At 53.7% G+C, this 15,058-nt stretch overlaps 2 protein-coding genes across 2 annotated transcripts in view; one reads left to right on the forward strand and one right to left on the reverse strand.

Annotated features, from left to right (window-relative positions):
* Positions 1-1,759, reverse strand: part of LOC108799625 (KAT8 regulatory NSL complex subunit 1-like) — a 54,782-nt gene extending 53,023 nt beyond the window's left edge. The window contains exon 1 of the mRNA XM_018571517.1: positions 1,275-1,759. Coding sequence (XP_018427019.1) covers positions 1,275-1,681 — 407 coding nt within the window. The 5' untranslated portion in view covers positions 1,682-1,759. The remainder of the gene's footprint in view (positions 1-1,274) is intronic.
* An 8,014-nt stretch (positions 1,760-9,773) lies between these two features.
* The window catches only part of DHX30 (DExH-box helicase 30), a 10,576-nt gene continuing 5,291 nt past the window's right edge, over positions 9,774-15,058 (forward strand). Inside the window, exons 1-11 of the mRNA XM_018571514.1 lie at positions 9,774-9,928; positions 10,015-10,102; positions 10,386-10,493; positions 11,392-11,486; positions 11,570-11,614; positions 11,699-11,844; positions 11,898-11,899; positions 11,955-12,155; positions 12,584-13,408; positions 13,716-13,791; positions 14,552-14,721. Of these exons, the coding sequence (XP_018427016.1) occupies positions 9,774-9,928; positions 10,015-10,102; positions 10,386-10,493; positions 11,392-11,486; positions 11,570-11,614; positions 11,699-11,844; positions 11,898-11,899; positions 11,955-12,155; positions 12,584-13,408; positions 13,716-13,791; positions 14,552-14,721 (1,911 nt within the window). The remainder of the gene's footprint in view (positions 9,929-10,014; positions 10,103-10,385; positions 10,494-11,391; positions 11,487-11,569; positions 11,615-11,698; positions 11,845-11,897; positions 11,900-11,954; positions 12,156-12,583; positions 13,409-13,715; positions 13,792-14,551; positions 14,722-15,058) is intronic.

Below are 15,058 nucleotides of genomic sequence, written 5' to 3' on the forward strand. Positions count from 1 at the left end.
AGACCGGACCTTATGCGTGCGTCACTGGGCAGCGGATCCGCCAATCACCTCTGAATTGGTGCCGACACTGTCCTTCCTCCTGGAGGGTGACTACGTCTGTTTCCCATGGACTCTGTGTGTGTTGTAGAGTAGTCACCGCTCCAAGCTCCCCCCACGGGATGGACAACAATCTCAATACAAATGAGTAAACGAAACATGAGATTGTAGTCCATCCATTTTTATAATCTGTACAGTTCAAAATAGGGCTGCAACAACTAATCGACATAATCGATTATTGAAAAAGTTGTCAACTTTTTCAATAATCGATTAATCGGCTTCCGATCAGTTGGCCCTGTTCACGGCTCCACACACGAAATTGTTTCGTCAGCTAACAATTCAACTAGATGCATTAAATGTGTGAAACAATTTTCTACGACGACTTTCACGTGAGGGTTCAAATCATATCCGCCCCCGAGGAGCATGTGATCAGAATACCAATGCAACTATGGGCAGCGAAAGTGAACGGACGTGTGTTTACATCCCATTATGTCTGAGTCAATTCCAAAAAAATAACAAAAACATCAGGAGTTTTGCATACGTGTGTTTTGTTGGCTCATCGGAGGTTACCGGACACATGTATACATCCGGCTGCCCGTAGACCTAATGCGGGTCCGTTCAGTTTGAGATGGAGGTAAAAAAAAAAACAGAACAGGCACGCATGTTTCAAGAACTGTAGAACCAGCACACAATGATCTTCCATAGAATATCAAAACTTTATTCCACATTGCAGCTATACAAAAAGCTGCTGACGCGTTTCTGCCTTACACGGCCTTAGTCACAGCTAGGACTAAGGCCAAGGCGGAAACACGTTAGCGGTTGTTTTTTAGTTTTGTACAGATACTGGTGGAATAGAGTTTGGTTTTCTTTGGAAGATCATGTGCCGGTTCTGCAGTTTTTGATAATGACTACCACTCCGGAAGAGGGTCATTTGTTCCCCCGAATGTGGATTACAAAGATGCATGACAGGGGTGAGCAGTGCTCTGTGTTTCTGGTCTGTGGAGGTTTCAAAAGTGGAATCCATTCTGGTCAGCAGGGGACACGTACAAGGATCTGCTGCTGATCAGAGCGGACGGGCACCATGTGTCCCCTAATTGTAAACAACATATTCCCGGCCATCTGAGGCCGTGCCCTTCCTCTGCAGCCCATTACAAGTCTCCTCCTGCCCGATTACCATTCAAGTTGTCCAACCCTGCAGTATGAAGCGCCCGGTGTTCACACCTGTGGGCTGCACTTACCCCGGTGCTCGGCTCGGCTCCTCTTCCACTCTCTCTCGTTCGGGACTCTCAGCCGACGACGTTGCCGACGACTCCTCGTCGCTCTCCCCGCCGGAACTGCTCTCCGTGGCGTCAGAGTCGAACCCCCCCTGGGCCGCCCGCAGCCGGGCTGTAGAGCTGCACGCCCGTCTGTCCCGTTGCCACCCCGGGGGCGCCGGTAATCCGGCCGCTCCGCGTTCGGACAACAACTCCACCAGTCCGGACAGCTGCTGCCGGACGTGCCGCTCCACCTGCTTTGCCTGGATCACCTGGAGCCTCCGGCACAGCCGGCGAGCCCGTGTCCCCAGTTCCTGCTGCCGGCTGGACATCTGAGCTGCCCGTAGCGCGCACAAGACTTTAGGCCCTGCCGCGGTGTCCTGAGAATCCATGGATGCAGAATCCTGGAGGGCTGAGGGCCCCGGTGCCGAGTCCTGGGGGGCGCGGGAACCAGCTACACATCTCTGAGAAGCAACAGGTTCAATAGGCAGGGGTCCCGATGCACAATTCGGAGGCTGCTCCAATATACCTTTCGTCCTCCCCGTGGACTCCGGTACCAAGTCTTGCCCGGCAAGGCGGCCCTTTGTAATGCCCAGTGGGGTGGCGTGTGTGGCAGGCCCCGGTGCGATGTCCGGTCGCCTCTCTCGGGGCCCCAGACCATCTTTCCGCCTCTCCTGTGCAGCGGCGGGCCCCAATGCAGACACAGAGGAGCAGGAAGCAGAGTCCAGACGTGAAGCGGTCTCGGGAACAGGACGTGTTGTGGGCCCTGGTGCAGAGTTCAGGGCAGCAGAGGGTCCCAGGGCCCCCTCCAGCTGTTCTCTGGGCCCCAGCACACGCAGAAGTCTCCTCCTGCCCTCCCCCAATGCTCTCCGCCCGGATGCAAATTCCACTCTCTGCCCAAGTCCTGCTGCACCCTCCGGTCTGTTTCCGGGCCCCAATGCACCCTCTATTTCTTGCCCGGGCCCCGGTGCACCTTCTACTTTATTTCCGAATCCCGGGGCCCCCCCTGGTCTCTTCCCGGGCCCCAGTGCACTGTCCGCCCTCTTTGCAGGCCCAGGTACACCCTCAGCTCTCCAACCAGGCCCATCCTCTAGTCTCCGCCCAGGCCCCGGTGCTCCCACTCACTTCCTCCTCCCCCCGCCTCCTCCTCTGCAGGGGCGGCCATTGCGCGCTCACCCCGCCCGCCGCCATCTTGTGCCGTGCCTGTCACCGCGCGCTCCGGCACCTACCACCGCCAGGGGGGAGCAGAGCGCGTGCGTGCCCCCTCCTCTTTTTTCCGCGCTAGATTCGCCGCTGATGTCACCCTGACGTACGCCGGTAACCCGCGCTTGTTTCTCCCCCCCTCAATCACGTCTGTCCGCCTCAGGAGCCGACCGACCTCCCCCTCAGTCGTCAAATGGTACGGTCCGCCCTGTGAGAGGCGACGTTCAGCTTCCCAATTGCGCAGCTGGCTAATCTCCCCTTCCCGCCTCCTCTCTCCTGACAGAAAACCCCGCCCTGCGATCTGATTGGCCGCGCCGTGAACTCCTTTGTCTCCCTCGCCTTGTTTTCTCCCTACATGTTTCCAAGGTTTGGCGAGGCGTGACGTCACAGGGAGACGACAGCCTCCCGCCTTTCATGTGGATGAGTGACGTTCGTGGTGACCAATGGCACTGAAGGGGCACGTTTCCCGCCTCTTTTCCTCACCCAGTTCTCACAGTCAGTTAGTTACTGTGGTGCCAGCGGCGGCCGCGCTCTCCCTCATGTGGCGGACATGGCAGGCTCTCCTTCGGCCTGGGCTGGTTTTGGGGGAAAGTTGCTGTTTTTTTAATCGATTTTTAAACTGATTTTTTTCATAAACAAACACAAAATATTAAAAATAAAATAATAAAGCATGATATAAAAGTTTAATACATGGCATAAGATTCTCTGAGCACTACGGGCTATCTGAAGACTGTGTACGGGTGTTCCCCTTTAAGCACACTCCATAAAGCCGCAAACTACAGAGAGGGGGGCGGAGTCATGGCTCATTCACTTTCAGCTTGAGCTACTGAGCTCTGTGGCTCCACGTTGAGCAATGGGACGCTAAAGAGGCCCCTGCTGCCGTACTTACCATCGCATCCCCCAGAGCAGCCTGTGTCTTTACGTGTACTCCGATACACATTTATTAAGCAGTGAATGTCACATTCACTGCGGGTGTATGTTATTTGCATATGTTTTAAATTAGTGGTTGAATCACCCGCAGTGAATGTTACATTCACCGCTTTTTAAATATGTCCCAAATGGATCTGAACATGAAGATTTTTTGTCTTGTAGGGAACATAATGCTAATTGTGCCAAAGCCTGACTGGAATTCCTCCTGAAAAATATCAGTGCACTTCCTGTGCCTAGGCACTACTTATATCAGTACAATTCCTGTGCCTAGGTACGCCTTATACAAGTGCATTTCCTGTGGCTGGGCACTCCTAATACAAGTACATGTCATGTGCCTAGGTACTCCTTATATCTGCACTTCCTGTGCCTAAGCACTCATAAGATAAGTACATGTCATGTGCCTAGGTACTCCTTATATCTGCACTTCCTGTGCCTAAGCACTCATAAGATAAGTACATGTCATGTGCCTAGGTACTCCTTATATCTGCACTTCCTGTGCCTAAGCACTCATAAGATAAGTACATGTCATGTGCCTAGGTACTCCTTATATCTGCACTTCCTGTGCCTAAGCACTCATAAGATAAGTACATGTCATGTGCCTAGGTACTCCTTATATCTGCACTTCCTGTGCCTAAGCACTCATAAGATAAGTACATGTCATGTGCCTAGGTACTCCTTATATCTGCACTTCCTGTGCCTAAGCACTCATAAGATAAGTACATGTCATGTGCCTAGGTACTCCTTATATCTGCACTTCCTGTGCCTAAGCACTCATAAGATAAGTACATGTCATGTGCCTAGGTACTCCTTATATCTGCACTTCCTGTGCCTAAGCACTCATAAGATAAGTACATGTCATGTGCCTAGGTACTCCTTATATCTGCACTTCCTGTGCCTAAGCACTCATAAGATAAGTACATGTCATGTGCCTAGGTACTCCTTATATCTGCACTTCCTGTGCCTAAGCACTCATAAGATAAGTACATGTCATGTGCCTAGGTACTCCTTATATCTGCACTTCCTGTGCCTAAGCACTCATAAGATAAGTACATGTCATGTGCCTAGGTACTCCTTATATCTGCACTTCCTGTGCCTAAGCACTCATAAGATAAGTACATGTCATGTGCCTAGGTACTCCTTATATCTGCACTTCCTGTGCCTAAGCACTCATAAGATAAGTACATGTCATGTGCCTAGGTACTCCTTATATCTGCACTTCCTGTGCCTAAGCACTCATAAGATAAGTACATGTCATGTGCCTAGGTACTCCTTATATCTGCACTTCCTGTGCCTAAGCACTCATAAGATAAGTACATGTCATGTGCCTAGGTACTCCTTATATCTGCACTTCCTGTGCCTAAGCACTCATAAGATAAGTACATGTCATGTGCCTAGGTACTCCTTATATCTGCACTTCCTGTGCCTAAGCACTCATAAGATAAGTACATGTCATGTGCCTAGGTACTCCTTATATCTGCACTTCCTGTGCCTAAGCACTCATAAGATAAGTACATGTCATGTGCCTAGGTACTCCTTATATCTGCACTTCCTGTGCCTAAGCACTCATAAGATAAGTACATGTCATGTGCCTAGGTACTCCTTATATCTGCACTTCCTGTGCCTAAGCACTCATAAGATAAGTACATGTCATGTGCCTAGGTACTCCTTATATCTGCACTTCCTGTGCCTAAGCACTCATAAGATAAGTACATGTCATGTGCCTAGGTACTCCTTATATCTGCACTTCCTGTGCCTAAGCACTCATAAGATAAGTACATGTCATGTGCCTAGGTACTCCTTATATCTGCACTTCCTGTGCCTAGGCACTCCTTATACCAGTGCACTTCCTGTGCCTAGGCACTCCTTGTACCAGTGCACTTCCTGTGCCTAGACACTTCTCCTATAAGTGCACTACTTATATCAGTACAATTCCTGTGCCTAGGTACTCCTTATATCAGCACTTCCTGTGCCTAGGCACGCCTTATACAAGTGCATTTCCTGTGGCTGGGCACTCCTAATACAAGTACATGTCATGTGCCAGGTACTCCTTATTTCAGCCCACTTCCTGTGCCAAGGCACTCCTCACATAAGTGCACTCCCTGTGCCTAGGCACTCCTTATATCAGCACACTTCCTCTGCCTAGGCACTCCTTATACCAGTGCACTTCCTGTGCCTAGGCACTCCTTATACCAGTGCACTTCCTGTGCCTAGACACTTCTCCTATAAGTGCACTACTTATATCAGTACAATTCCTGTGCCTAGGTACTCCTTATATCAGCACTTCCTGTGCCTAGGCACGCCTTATACAAGTGCATTTCCTGTGGCTGGGCACTCCTAATACAAGTACATGTCATGTGCCAGGTACTCCTTATTTCAGCCCACTTCCTGTGCCAAGGCACTCCTCACATAAGTGCACTCCCTGTGCCTAGGCACTCCTTATATCAATACACATTTTGTCCTATGCACTCCTTATATCAGCGTTTCATGTCCTAGGCACTCCTAATATAAGTACATGTCATGTGCCTAGGCACTCCTTATATCAGCACACTTCCTCTGCCTAGGCACTCCTTATACCAGTGCACTTCCTGTGCCTAGGCACTCCTTATACCAGTGCACTTCCTGTGCCTAGGCACGCCTTATACTAGTGCACTTCGTGTGTCTAGTCACTCCTGACATCAGAGCACTTCCTATGCTTAGACACTCCCATTATCAGAGCACTTCCTGTGCCTAGGCACTCCTTATATCAATACACTTTTTGTCCTAGGCACTCCTTATATCAGCACTTCCTGTCCTAGGCACTCCTTATATCAGCACTTCCTGTCCTGGGCACTCCTAATATAAGTACATGTCATGTGCCCAGCAACTCCTTATACCAGTGCACTTCCTGTGCCTATGCACTCCTTATACCGGTGCACTTCCTGTGCCTAGGCACTCCTTATACCAGTGCACTTCCTGTGCTTAGACACTCCTTATACCAGTGCACTTCCTGTGCCTAGGCACTCCTTATATCAGTACAATTCCTGTGCCTAGGTACTCCTTATATCAGCACTTCCTGTGCCTAGGCACCCCTTATACCAGTGCACTTCGTGTGTCTAGTCACTCCTGACATCAGAGCACTTCCTGTGCCTCGGCACTTCAGATTCAAATTCACTTCACGTGCCTAGGCACTCCTGTACCTTGAGCCTCATAGCTGTGTATCCGCAGTGTGAGATCATCTAAGGCACTGCTGGTCTCAGGAGATTTGGTGATGTCACCACAGTGCCGGGTCACTGTTCTCCTCGCTGGAGGGGAAGCGGTACCTGAGGCGCTGCAGCGCAAGGATCTCCCTGCTTCTGCTTCACCCGTCCTGAGGATCTGCGCTTCCAGGAGGGCAGCTCAGGCACGGTGAAGCAAACCACCCGGCGTTTTCCTCTCTTTGGAAGGATTTCCATACACTTCCTGTCGTGGCTATCAGACAGGAAGTGAAGGGGAAATCTCCTAAATGGGACACAGGTGGCACAAAATTAAAGCTGAACGGGTTATAACCCTCCCCCACTCTATCCAAACTAAAATAAAATAAAAAAGTTTTGGCTTCAGTTCCACCTAAAAATAAGTATAAAAGCAAAATTCCACCCAAAACTTCGTCTTTTCTTAATTTGTGGACAGGGTGGGGGGAGGGTTTGGACATCTGCCATGTGTTTATTGCTTCCTCCCTCCCCCTACTGGGAAGGATTTAGCTCAGCTCCTTTCTCCGTGGCAATGTTGTCGTGTGAACAGGAAGTGCCCAAAAAAAAGAACACAGAGGGCAAAAAGGAAGTTCCACATCCCGCGCGAAACTGAAGAAAACAAAAACCGCCTCTGGCCGGAGTCTCGCTTCAGCGGGAGAAAGTTTTTAATTTTTATAAAATGAGGAATTTGAAGAAAAATAAACGAAATAACCCGTTTCAGGCAGCGGGAGGCGAGCGTGAATCGCGCTGAACTTCCTGCTGTTGTGGAACTAAATCCAATCAGGTGGCCCGGCCAGGACATCCCTCCTGATGCCTGTGTCGCTATGGCATCTCAAGCTGCTGGCTGGGCCCGGTGTCGGCAGCGGAGGAGGAGGGGCCAGGGACGTAAGAGGAGACGGGGCCCGGCGACGGAAGAGGAGGAGGGTCCGGCGACGGAAGAGGAGGAGGGGCCCGGCGATGGAAGAGGAGACGGGGCCCGGCGATGGAAGAGGAGACGGGGCCCGGCGATGGAAGAGGAGACGGGGCCCGGCGATGGAAGAGAAGGCGGGGCCCGGCGATGGAAGAGAAGGCGGGGCCCGGCGATGGAAGAGAAGGCGGGGCCCGCCAGCGAACGCGGAGGAGGTGGTGGACAGCAGATCGGGGCTGGCAGGTAAGAGTTGTGCAGGGGTGTGACCAGCCCACCTGAGACCCTGCAGAGCCCACCATAGAGAGTCTATGGTGGGCTCTGCAGTGCCACTCTCAGGTGAGCTGTTTGGGATCTCAGGTGGGCTCTGCAATCATAGGGCCCCATACAATATTTGCTATGGGCCCCTGTGATCTCTAGTTGCGCCCCGGGTTCAATGTCAGTGTGACGTAGATCAGAAATATTAGTTCTGTTTGGAAATGAACAAATGTTCCACAAGGCTCAGTCAGCTGATCTACATAACGGATCCATGAGCAGCCTGGGGGGATCTGGACGCAGCGTGGTGACATCTGGACGCAGCGTGGTGAGATCTGGACGCAGCGTGGTGAGATCTGGACGCAGCGTGGTGAGATCTGGACGCAGCGTGGTGAGATCTGGACGCAGCGTGGTGAGATCTGGACGCAGCGTGGTGACATCTGGACGCAGCCTGGTGACATCTGGACGCAGCCTGGTGACATCTGGACGCAGCCTGGTGACATCTGGACGCAGCCTGGTGGCATCTGGACGCAGCGTGATGAGATCTGGACGCAGCGTGGTGAGATCTGGACGCAGCCTGGTGACAGCAGCCTAGTGAGATCTGGACGCAGCATGGTGGGCTCTGGACGCAGCCTGGTGACATCTGGACGCAGCCTGGTGACAACAGCCTAGTGAGATCTGGACGCAGCGTGGTGGGCTCTGGACGCAGCGTGGTGAGGTCTGGACGCAGCGTGGTGACATCTGGACGCAGCCTGGTGACATCTGGACGCAGCCTGGTGAGATCTGGACGCAGCATGGTGAGATCTGGACGCAGCCTGGTGAGATCTGAACGCAGCGTGGTGGGCTCTGGACGCAGCATGGTGACATCTGGACGCAGCATGGTGAGATCTGGACGCAGCCTGGTTACATCTGGACGCAGCCTTGGTGAGATCTGGACGCAGCGTGGTGAGATCTGGACGCAGCCCTGGTGAGATCTGGACGCAGCACGGTGAGATCTGGACGCAGCATGGTGAGATCTGGACGCAGCCTGGTGAGATCTGGACGCAGCCTTAGTGAGATCTGGACGCAGCGTGGTGAGGTCTGGACGCAGCATGGTGAGATCTGGACGCAGCCTGGTGAGATCTGGACGCAGCGTGGTGAGATCTGGACGCAGCCTTGGTGAGATCTGGACGCAGCCTGGTGGGCTCTGGACTACATATGTCACCAGGCTGCGTCCAGAGCCCACCAGGCTGCGTCCAGATGTCACCAGGCTGTGCCCACATTCTGTGTAGTAGGTAGGGTTACCCCCTGTGTGGTAGGCAGGTAGGGTTACCCCCTTTGTGGTAGGTAGGAGTACCCCCTGTGTGGTAGGTAGGTGTACCCCATGTGTGGTAGGTAGGAGTACCCCCTGTGTAGTAGGTTGGTATGTGTACCCCCTGTGTTGTAGGTTGGTATGTGTACCCCCTGTGTAGTAGGTAGGAGTACCCCCTGTGTGGTAGGTAGGTGTACCCCTGTGTGGGAGGCTGGTAGTTGTACCCCCTGTGTAGTAGGTAGGTATGTGTACCCCCTGTGTAGTAGGTAGGTATGTGTACCCCTGTGTAATGGGTAGGAGTATCCCCTGTGTGGTATGTAGGTGTACCCCTGTGTGGGAGGCAGGTAGGTGTACCCCTGTGTGGGAGGCAGGTAGGTGTACCCCCTGTGTAGTAGGTAGGTATGTGTACCCCCTGTGTAATGGGTAGGAGTATCCCCTGTGTGGTATGTAGGTGTACCCCTGTGTGGGAGGCAGGTAGGTGTACCCCTGTGTGGGAGGCAGGTAGGTGTACCCCCTGTGTAGTAGGTAGGTATGTGTACCCCCTGTGTAATGGGTAGGAGTATCCCCTGTGTGGTAAGTAGGGGAACGCCTCTTTCCACTCAAGTTGCAGTTCTCCTGGCGGCCGCTCCTCTGCGATGGCGCTGTGCTACTTTCAGCCCCTCCAGCCGGCTCCGGCTTCTCTCTGATTTGCAAGCATGGCGGCGCCTAGAACTGTCATGCCGCTTGTTAGCCGCCTGCTGTACCGGGTGTCAGGGCAACATATTCGGGCACTGTGTGCGGGGGGACCGCGGGTGAGCCCGGAGACAGAAGGAGACATGAGGAGAGGTGAGAATCCCCCTCCCCCCGAGATGTCAGTGTCCTCTATACCTCCCCCCGTGTCAGTGTCCTCTATACCTCCCCCCGTGTCAGTGTCCTCTATACCTCCCCCCGTGTCAGACTGCACAACGCCATCAGCAATGCACTGCACGGCACTGACATCAAAGGCGCACTGACCTACACCAACGCCGGCACCAACCAGGACTGCGTAAGGACATCCGCTGCCCAACTCCACCCCAAATGTGGGCGGAGCCTCTGTCAGCCCAGGAGGTCTGTCCCCCGCAGTACCTCTGCTCCACCACAAGATGCCCTCAGTCTTCCGGGGACACACTCTGAGCGCAGGGTGTCATGGATCCCCCCCCTGAGGTCTGTGACGCCCTGATTCATTGTGGTCTGGAGCTCTTCATGCAGCTTTTTAGATTTGTAAAGCTGACTGTGTCCCTGGGGAAGATTTTCCCTCACTTCCTGTCTGGTGAAATCATTGCCCACAGGGCAGGAAGTGCGAGGAAATCTCTACAGGAATGGAAGTGGAAGGCTGGGGAGAGCGGAAGGTCGATGCCGAGCGCCATGCGGCCGCACAAGCGTGTAAAATATTTCAGGTATGGCGAATTACGTTTGGCTCCCCCGTCAGTGAGATTTAACTTCCTGTCCTGGAGATGCAACAGGAAGTGATGGGAAATCCCCTTTTAGACAGTTGTCACCGAACTGGGTGTCCCCATTGGAAGATGTCCCCTCTGTTGCCGGTCCCGTCACGGGTGTCCCCATGGAAGATGTCCCCTCTATTCCCGTCACGGGTGTCCCCATTGTAAGATGTCCCCTCTGTTCCCGTTCCCATCACGGGTGTCCCCATGGAAAATGTCCCCTCTGTTCCCGTCACGGGTGTCCCCATTGGAAGATGTCCCCTCTGTTGCCGTTCCTGTCACGGGTGTCCCCATTGGAAGATGTCCCCTCTATTCCCGTTCCTGTCATGGGTGTCCCCATGGAAGATGTCCCCCCTGTTCCTGTCACGTCAGGGTGTCCCCATTGGAAGATGTCCCCTCTGTTGCCGTTCCTGTCACGGGTGTCCCCATTGGAAGATGTCCCCTCTATTCCCGTTCCTGTCATGGGTGTCCCCATGGAAGATGTTCCCCCCTGTTCCTGTCACGTCACGGGTGTCCCCATTGGAAGGTGTCCCCTCTGTTCCTGTCACGGGTGTCCCCATTGTTAGGTGTCCCCTCTGTTGCTGTTACAACTGTAAAGTTTGGGGTTTCCTGTCACGAGTTCTATATTTTGTGAATTTTGGCGTTTTTAGTATATTTTTTTCAGGTGATATGTATTGTGATGTGATGCTGCATTGTGGCCACTAGATGGCGCCGCCGAGCACAGGAAATGAGTATCGGTTATATCATTGTTATAGGATTGCATAGCTCTGACATATTCCGTAGCGCAGTATTAGAGGTGGACCAGCCTCCGTCCGTAGATGATGTTCTTCAGTGACTGGGCTTGTCTCTTCCGCAGGATCTCGGCTTGTTGGGCTCAGGAAGAAAGTTGCGGCACAAGAAGGTGAAAGCTGCGACCGTTCCAGCCAATGAGGAGGAGGGAGGTGGATGGAGGTAGGTCGCTGCAGCCGGGACGTCCCCCAGGTAGTGCAGTATGGCAGGCGGGGTGTTGTGTGTTAATGGTTCGCTCCGGTTAGTCCCAAACACCTCCTCTCCACCGTCATCCAGGTGGCCACCTCGTCTGGAGCCACGGTAGGCCGCCGCCGCACTCCAATGAGACGTCAGCATGGAGTCACGTCCCGGCAGATATCTCATTTCGCTCTTTTGTCTTCCTCCCAGGACTACGTCCGATACCAGCACCAGGGGGGGCGCATCAAGACGTGTCACCTGACCATGAGCTGGCCGCAGCCGTTCACCTTTGTCGCAGTCACCAGAACAGGAATAGATGGGAAATCCTCCAATGGGGACACTGGTTCTGGTGACCACCGGGGAATTTCCTCTCTCTTCCTGTTGTCACCGTCGGAGCCGTTGTTTCTGGTTTAGGGGCAGATTGTACATAGCGGAGGTTTTCCTTATTACAAGTGCACTAAATGTAACCCCTCGCCCCTCCCCCCGCTTTATTTATTAAAGGACCTCGGCCTCCTGGACCCGAATAACAAGCCGCTGACGCACGCCATGTACCATCGCTCCTCCATACGAGATCTCCGGGAGCAGCAGCGGCAGGCGCGGCGCTTTGATGTTCCGGAGTACTTGCTGGTTAGGATGGAGAATTACTTTCAGCAGGTGAGTGGGAGGGGCCTAGACACCAACTACTGGGGGAAATATCACCATTGTGGGAGGAGCAGAGACACACTACTGGGGGAATCTCACCATTGTGGGAGGAGCAGAGACACAAACTACTGGGGGAATCCTCACCATTGTGGGAGGGGCAGAGACACAAACTACTGGGGGAATCTCACCATTGTGGGAGGGGCAGAGACACAAACTACTGGGAGGAAATCTCACCATTGTGGGAGGGGCAGAGACGCAAACTACTGGAGGAAATGTCACCATTGTGGGAGGGGCATATACACAAACTACTGGGGGAAATCTCACCATTGTGGGAGGGGCAGAGACACAAACTACTGGGGGGAAATCTCACCATTGTGGGAGGGGCAGAGACACAATGAGCCTCTAAAATTTTACATGCATTTTCTTTTTCTCTGCCGCAGTTCCCCCCGGAGGCGGGGCTTGGATCTGACTTGGAGGATCATTCCACCTCACAGATGGAGTCGTCAGACGATTGGTCGGATTACGGCGCGGTCAGCGACCCCATCACAGGCCAGCCATACACCCCGTTATCAGAGGACAAAGCGGACCACATCAGTCGCTCGCTGGAGGATAAATGGCGCCTGAGCCAGGCGGAGCCTCTGCAGAGGTTACCAGCCGATGACCATAAAGCCGCCATTTTGGCCGCCATCGACGGCAACCCTGTAGTGGTGATCGCCGGGGACACAGGATGCGGGAAGACCACGCGTATCCCGCGCTTCATCCTAGAGGACGCCATTCTCAGCGGACAGGGAGCGCACTGTAATATCATCATCACTCAGCCGCGCAGGATCAGCGCCGTGTCGGTGTCTCACCGCGTGGGCCAGGAATTGGGACCGGCCCTCTCCCGTAATGTGGGTTACCAGGTCCGGCTGGAGAGCTTGTGCCCTCCGCGCGGCGGCGCGCTGCTCTTCTGCACGGTGGGCGTGCTGCTAAAGAAGCTGCAGACCAACTCCTCCATGGCGGGGGTCAGCCACGTGATAGTGGACGAGGTGCACGAGAGGGACGTCAGCACGGACTTCCTGCTCATCCTGCTGAAACAGATGCAGGAGCTGAACCCCGACATCAAAGTCATCCTAATGAGCGCCACGGGCGACAACCAGCGCATAGCCAAGTACTTCGGGGACTGCCCGATCGTCCGCGTGCCGGGATTTATGTACCCCGTGAAGGAGCATTACCTGGAGGACGTCCTCGCCACCATGCGGTTGTCATCCCATCAGCCGCCAGAGGTGAGGCTCTTGTTGTACTGCCGGGTCTGTCCTGGGAGGTACAGGGAGTAAAGTCGGCTTACTAAAGTAATCGCAATCGGGTTATCGCGCTCCTCCATTCTTCCTTTCCCCGGAGACACAACAGGAAGTGGGAGGAAGTTCCTCTTAGTCGGGTGTCCCCATTGGAAGACTTCCCCTCTGATCCGGTGACCACCGTAACATTTTCTCTCTGTCCCGATGAGGAAAGGTGACCGGGGACATATAAAGGTGACGTTGTCCTGCGATGTGTCTGGTCGTGGCCTCACCCGCCCTCTCCTCTCTCTTCCAGACCAATAAAGAATGCATTCCAGACCTGGAGCTGATCAGCAAAGTCATACTTCATGTTGACCGGCATGGAGAGACCGGTAAGTTATAAATGGCAATCCTTCTATCCCCCCCTTCCCCTCCCCCATTACATCCATAGATATGTTCTTCATTACTGAATGTTATGGACTTACCTGTCCCTGCGGGCCCGCAGTATGATGGGGTCACCGAAATCCTGCTGCCGCCTGGTGCTGCTCATTCAGGTCTTGTCTATATAGCGCCCCCTGGAGGTGGCCGGAAGGCTGCAGGATGCAGAGCGTCTCTTTTATGTTTTTATTTCCCAATTCTCTAGTGGTATCCAAACCTCTTACCCCCCCCCCTCCCCGGGATGGGTGTCTCCATCAGCTAGCCGACCGATGTGGAGGCACCCATGCATCTATTGGCACAGAGGAATGCCCGGTACAAACAATGGGGGAAGCCGCAGCGCGGGGGGAGGGTCAGGGCGTGCCATGTGCAACCTGTGTACTTCTGGGGGAAGTATTTTTTTGGGGGAGTATTCAGCGTGTCCCGAGGTACAACGGAGGTTGGCACAGGAACAGGCGTGCCCTCAGGATTTTGCATCACTTCCTGTCCCCCCGGAGAGACAGCAGAAAATAAGGGAGGGAAATCCCCCTCATGTGGTCACTGAGCCAGGTGTCCCCATTGGAATTTGTTCCCCTTGTTTCTGGTGACAACTGGTACAATTTTGGCTTTTCCTCCCTTCTTTCTGTCTTTGTGCCCGGGGTCACCATGGCAGGACCCCGAGGATGGATGAATAGCCCTCTGTACATTCCCTGATCATGGTGTCCGTCTGTCTTGCAGGCAGCATTTTGTGTTTCCTCCCCGGCTGGCAGGAGATCCGAGGAGTCCAGGAGCTACTACAGGAGGCGCTGCGCTGCCAGGAGGGGCGTCATCTCATCTTACCAGGTGGGTGGAGACATGCCGGGCGGTCTGCGCCACTTCAATCCGGGACCGGTCCACAAAGGCGATTTGTACCAATCAGGTGACATGGTGGCATTGTCCTCAGGTTGGCGTGTTGGGGAGGAGCTTATGAAGCCTTTCTCATGGAATTGAGAATTAAGCTCCGCCCTTATTTAGAGGCCCGTGATCGTCTTCTATAGAAATGCTGGGAGGGCCATCACCTGGGGGGGCGGCTTTGGGGGGATTGGTCGATGGAAAGCTGATATTACCCGGCGCGGATCTGTCCCTAGGTAAAGAGTACGCAGACACGCAGCAGTTCACTAAATGAAGTCACATGTTTCCGACAAATCTCATTATTGTTACAATGTATCCAATCACAGAGCAGAATGTATAGATAAAGAGAGCCAC

Source organism: Nanorana parkeri, unplaced genomic scaffold, assembly GCF_000935625.1.
Source record: "Nanorana parkeri isolate BGI_ZX_2015 unplaced genomic scaffold, ASM93562v1 scaffold1772, whole genome shotgun sequence".
In the NCBI taxonomy this organism is placed as follows: Eukaryota; Metazoa; Chordata; class Amphibia; order Anura; family Dicroglossidae; genus Nanorana; species Nanorana parkeri.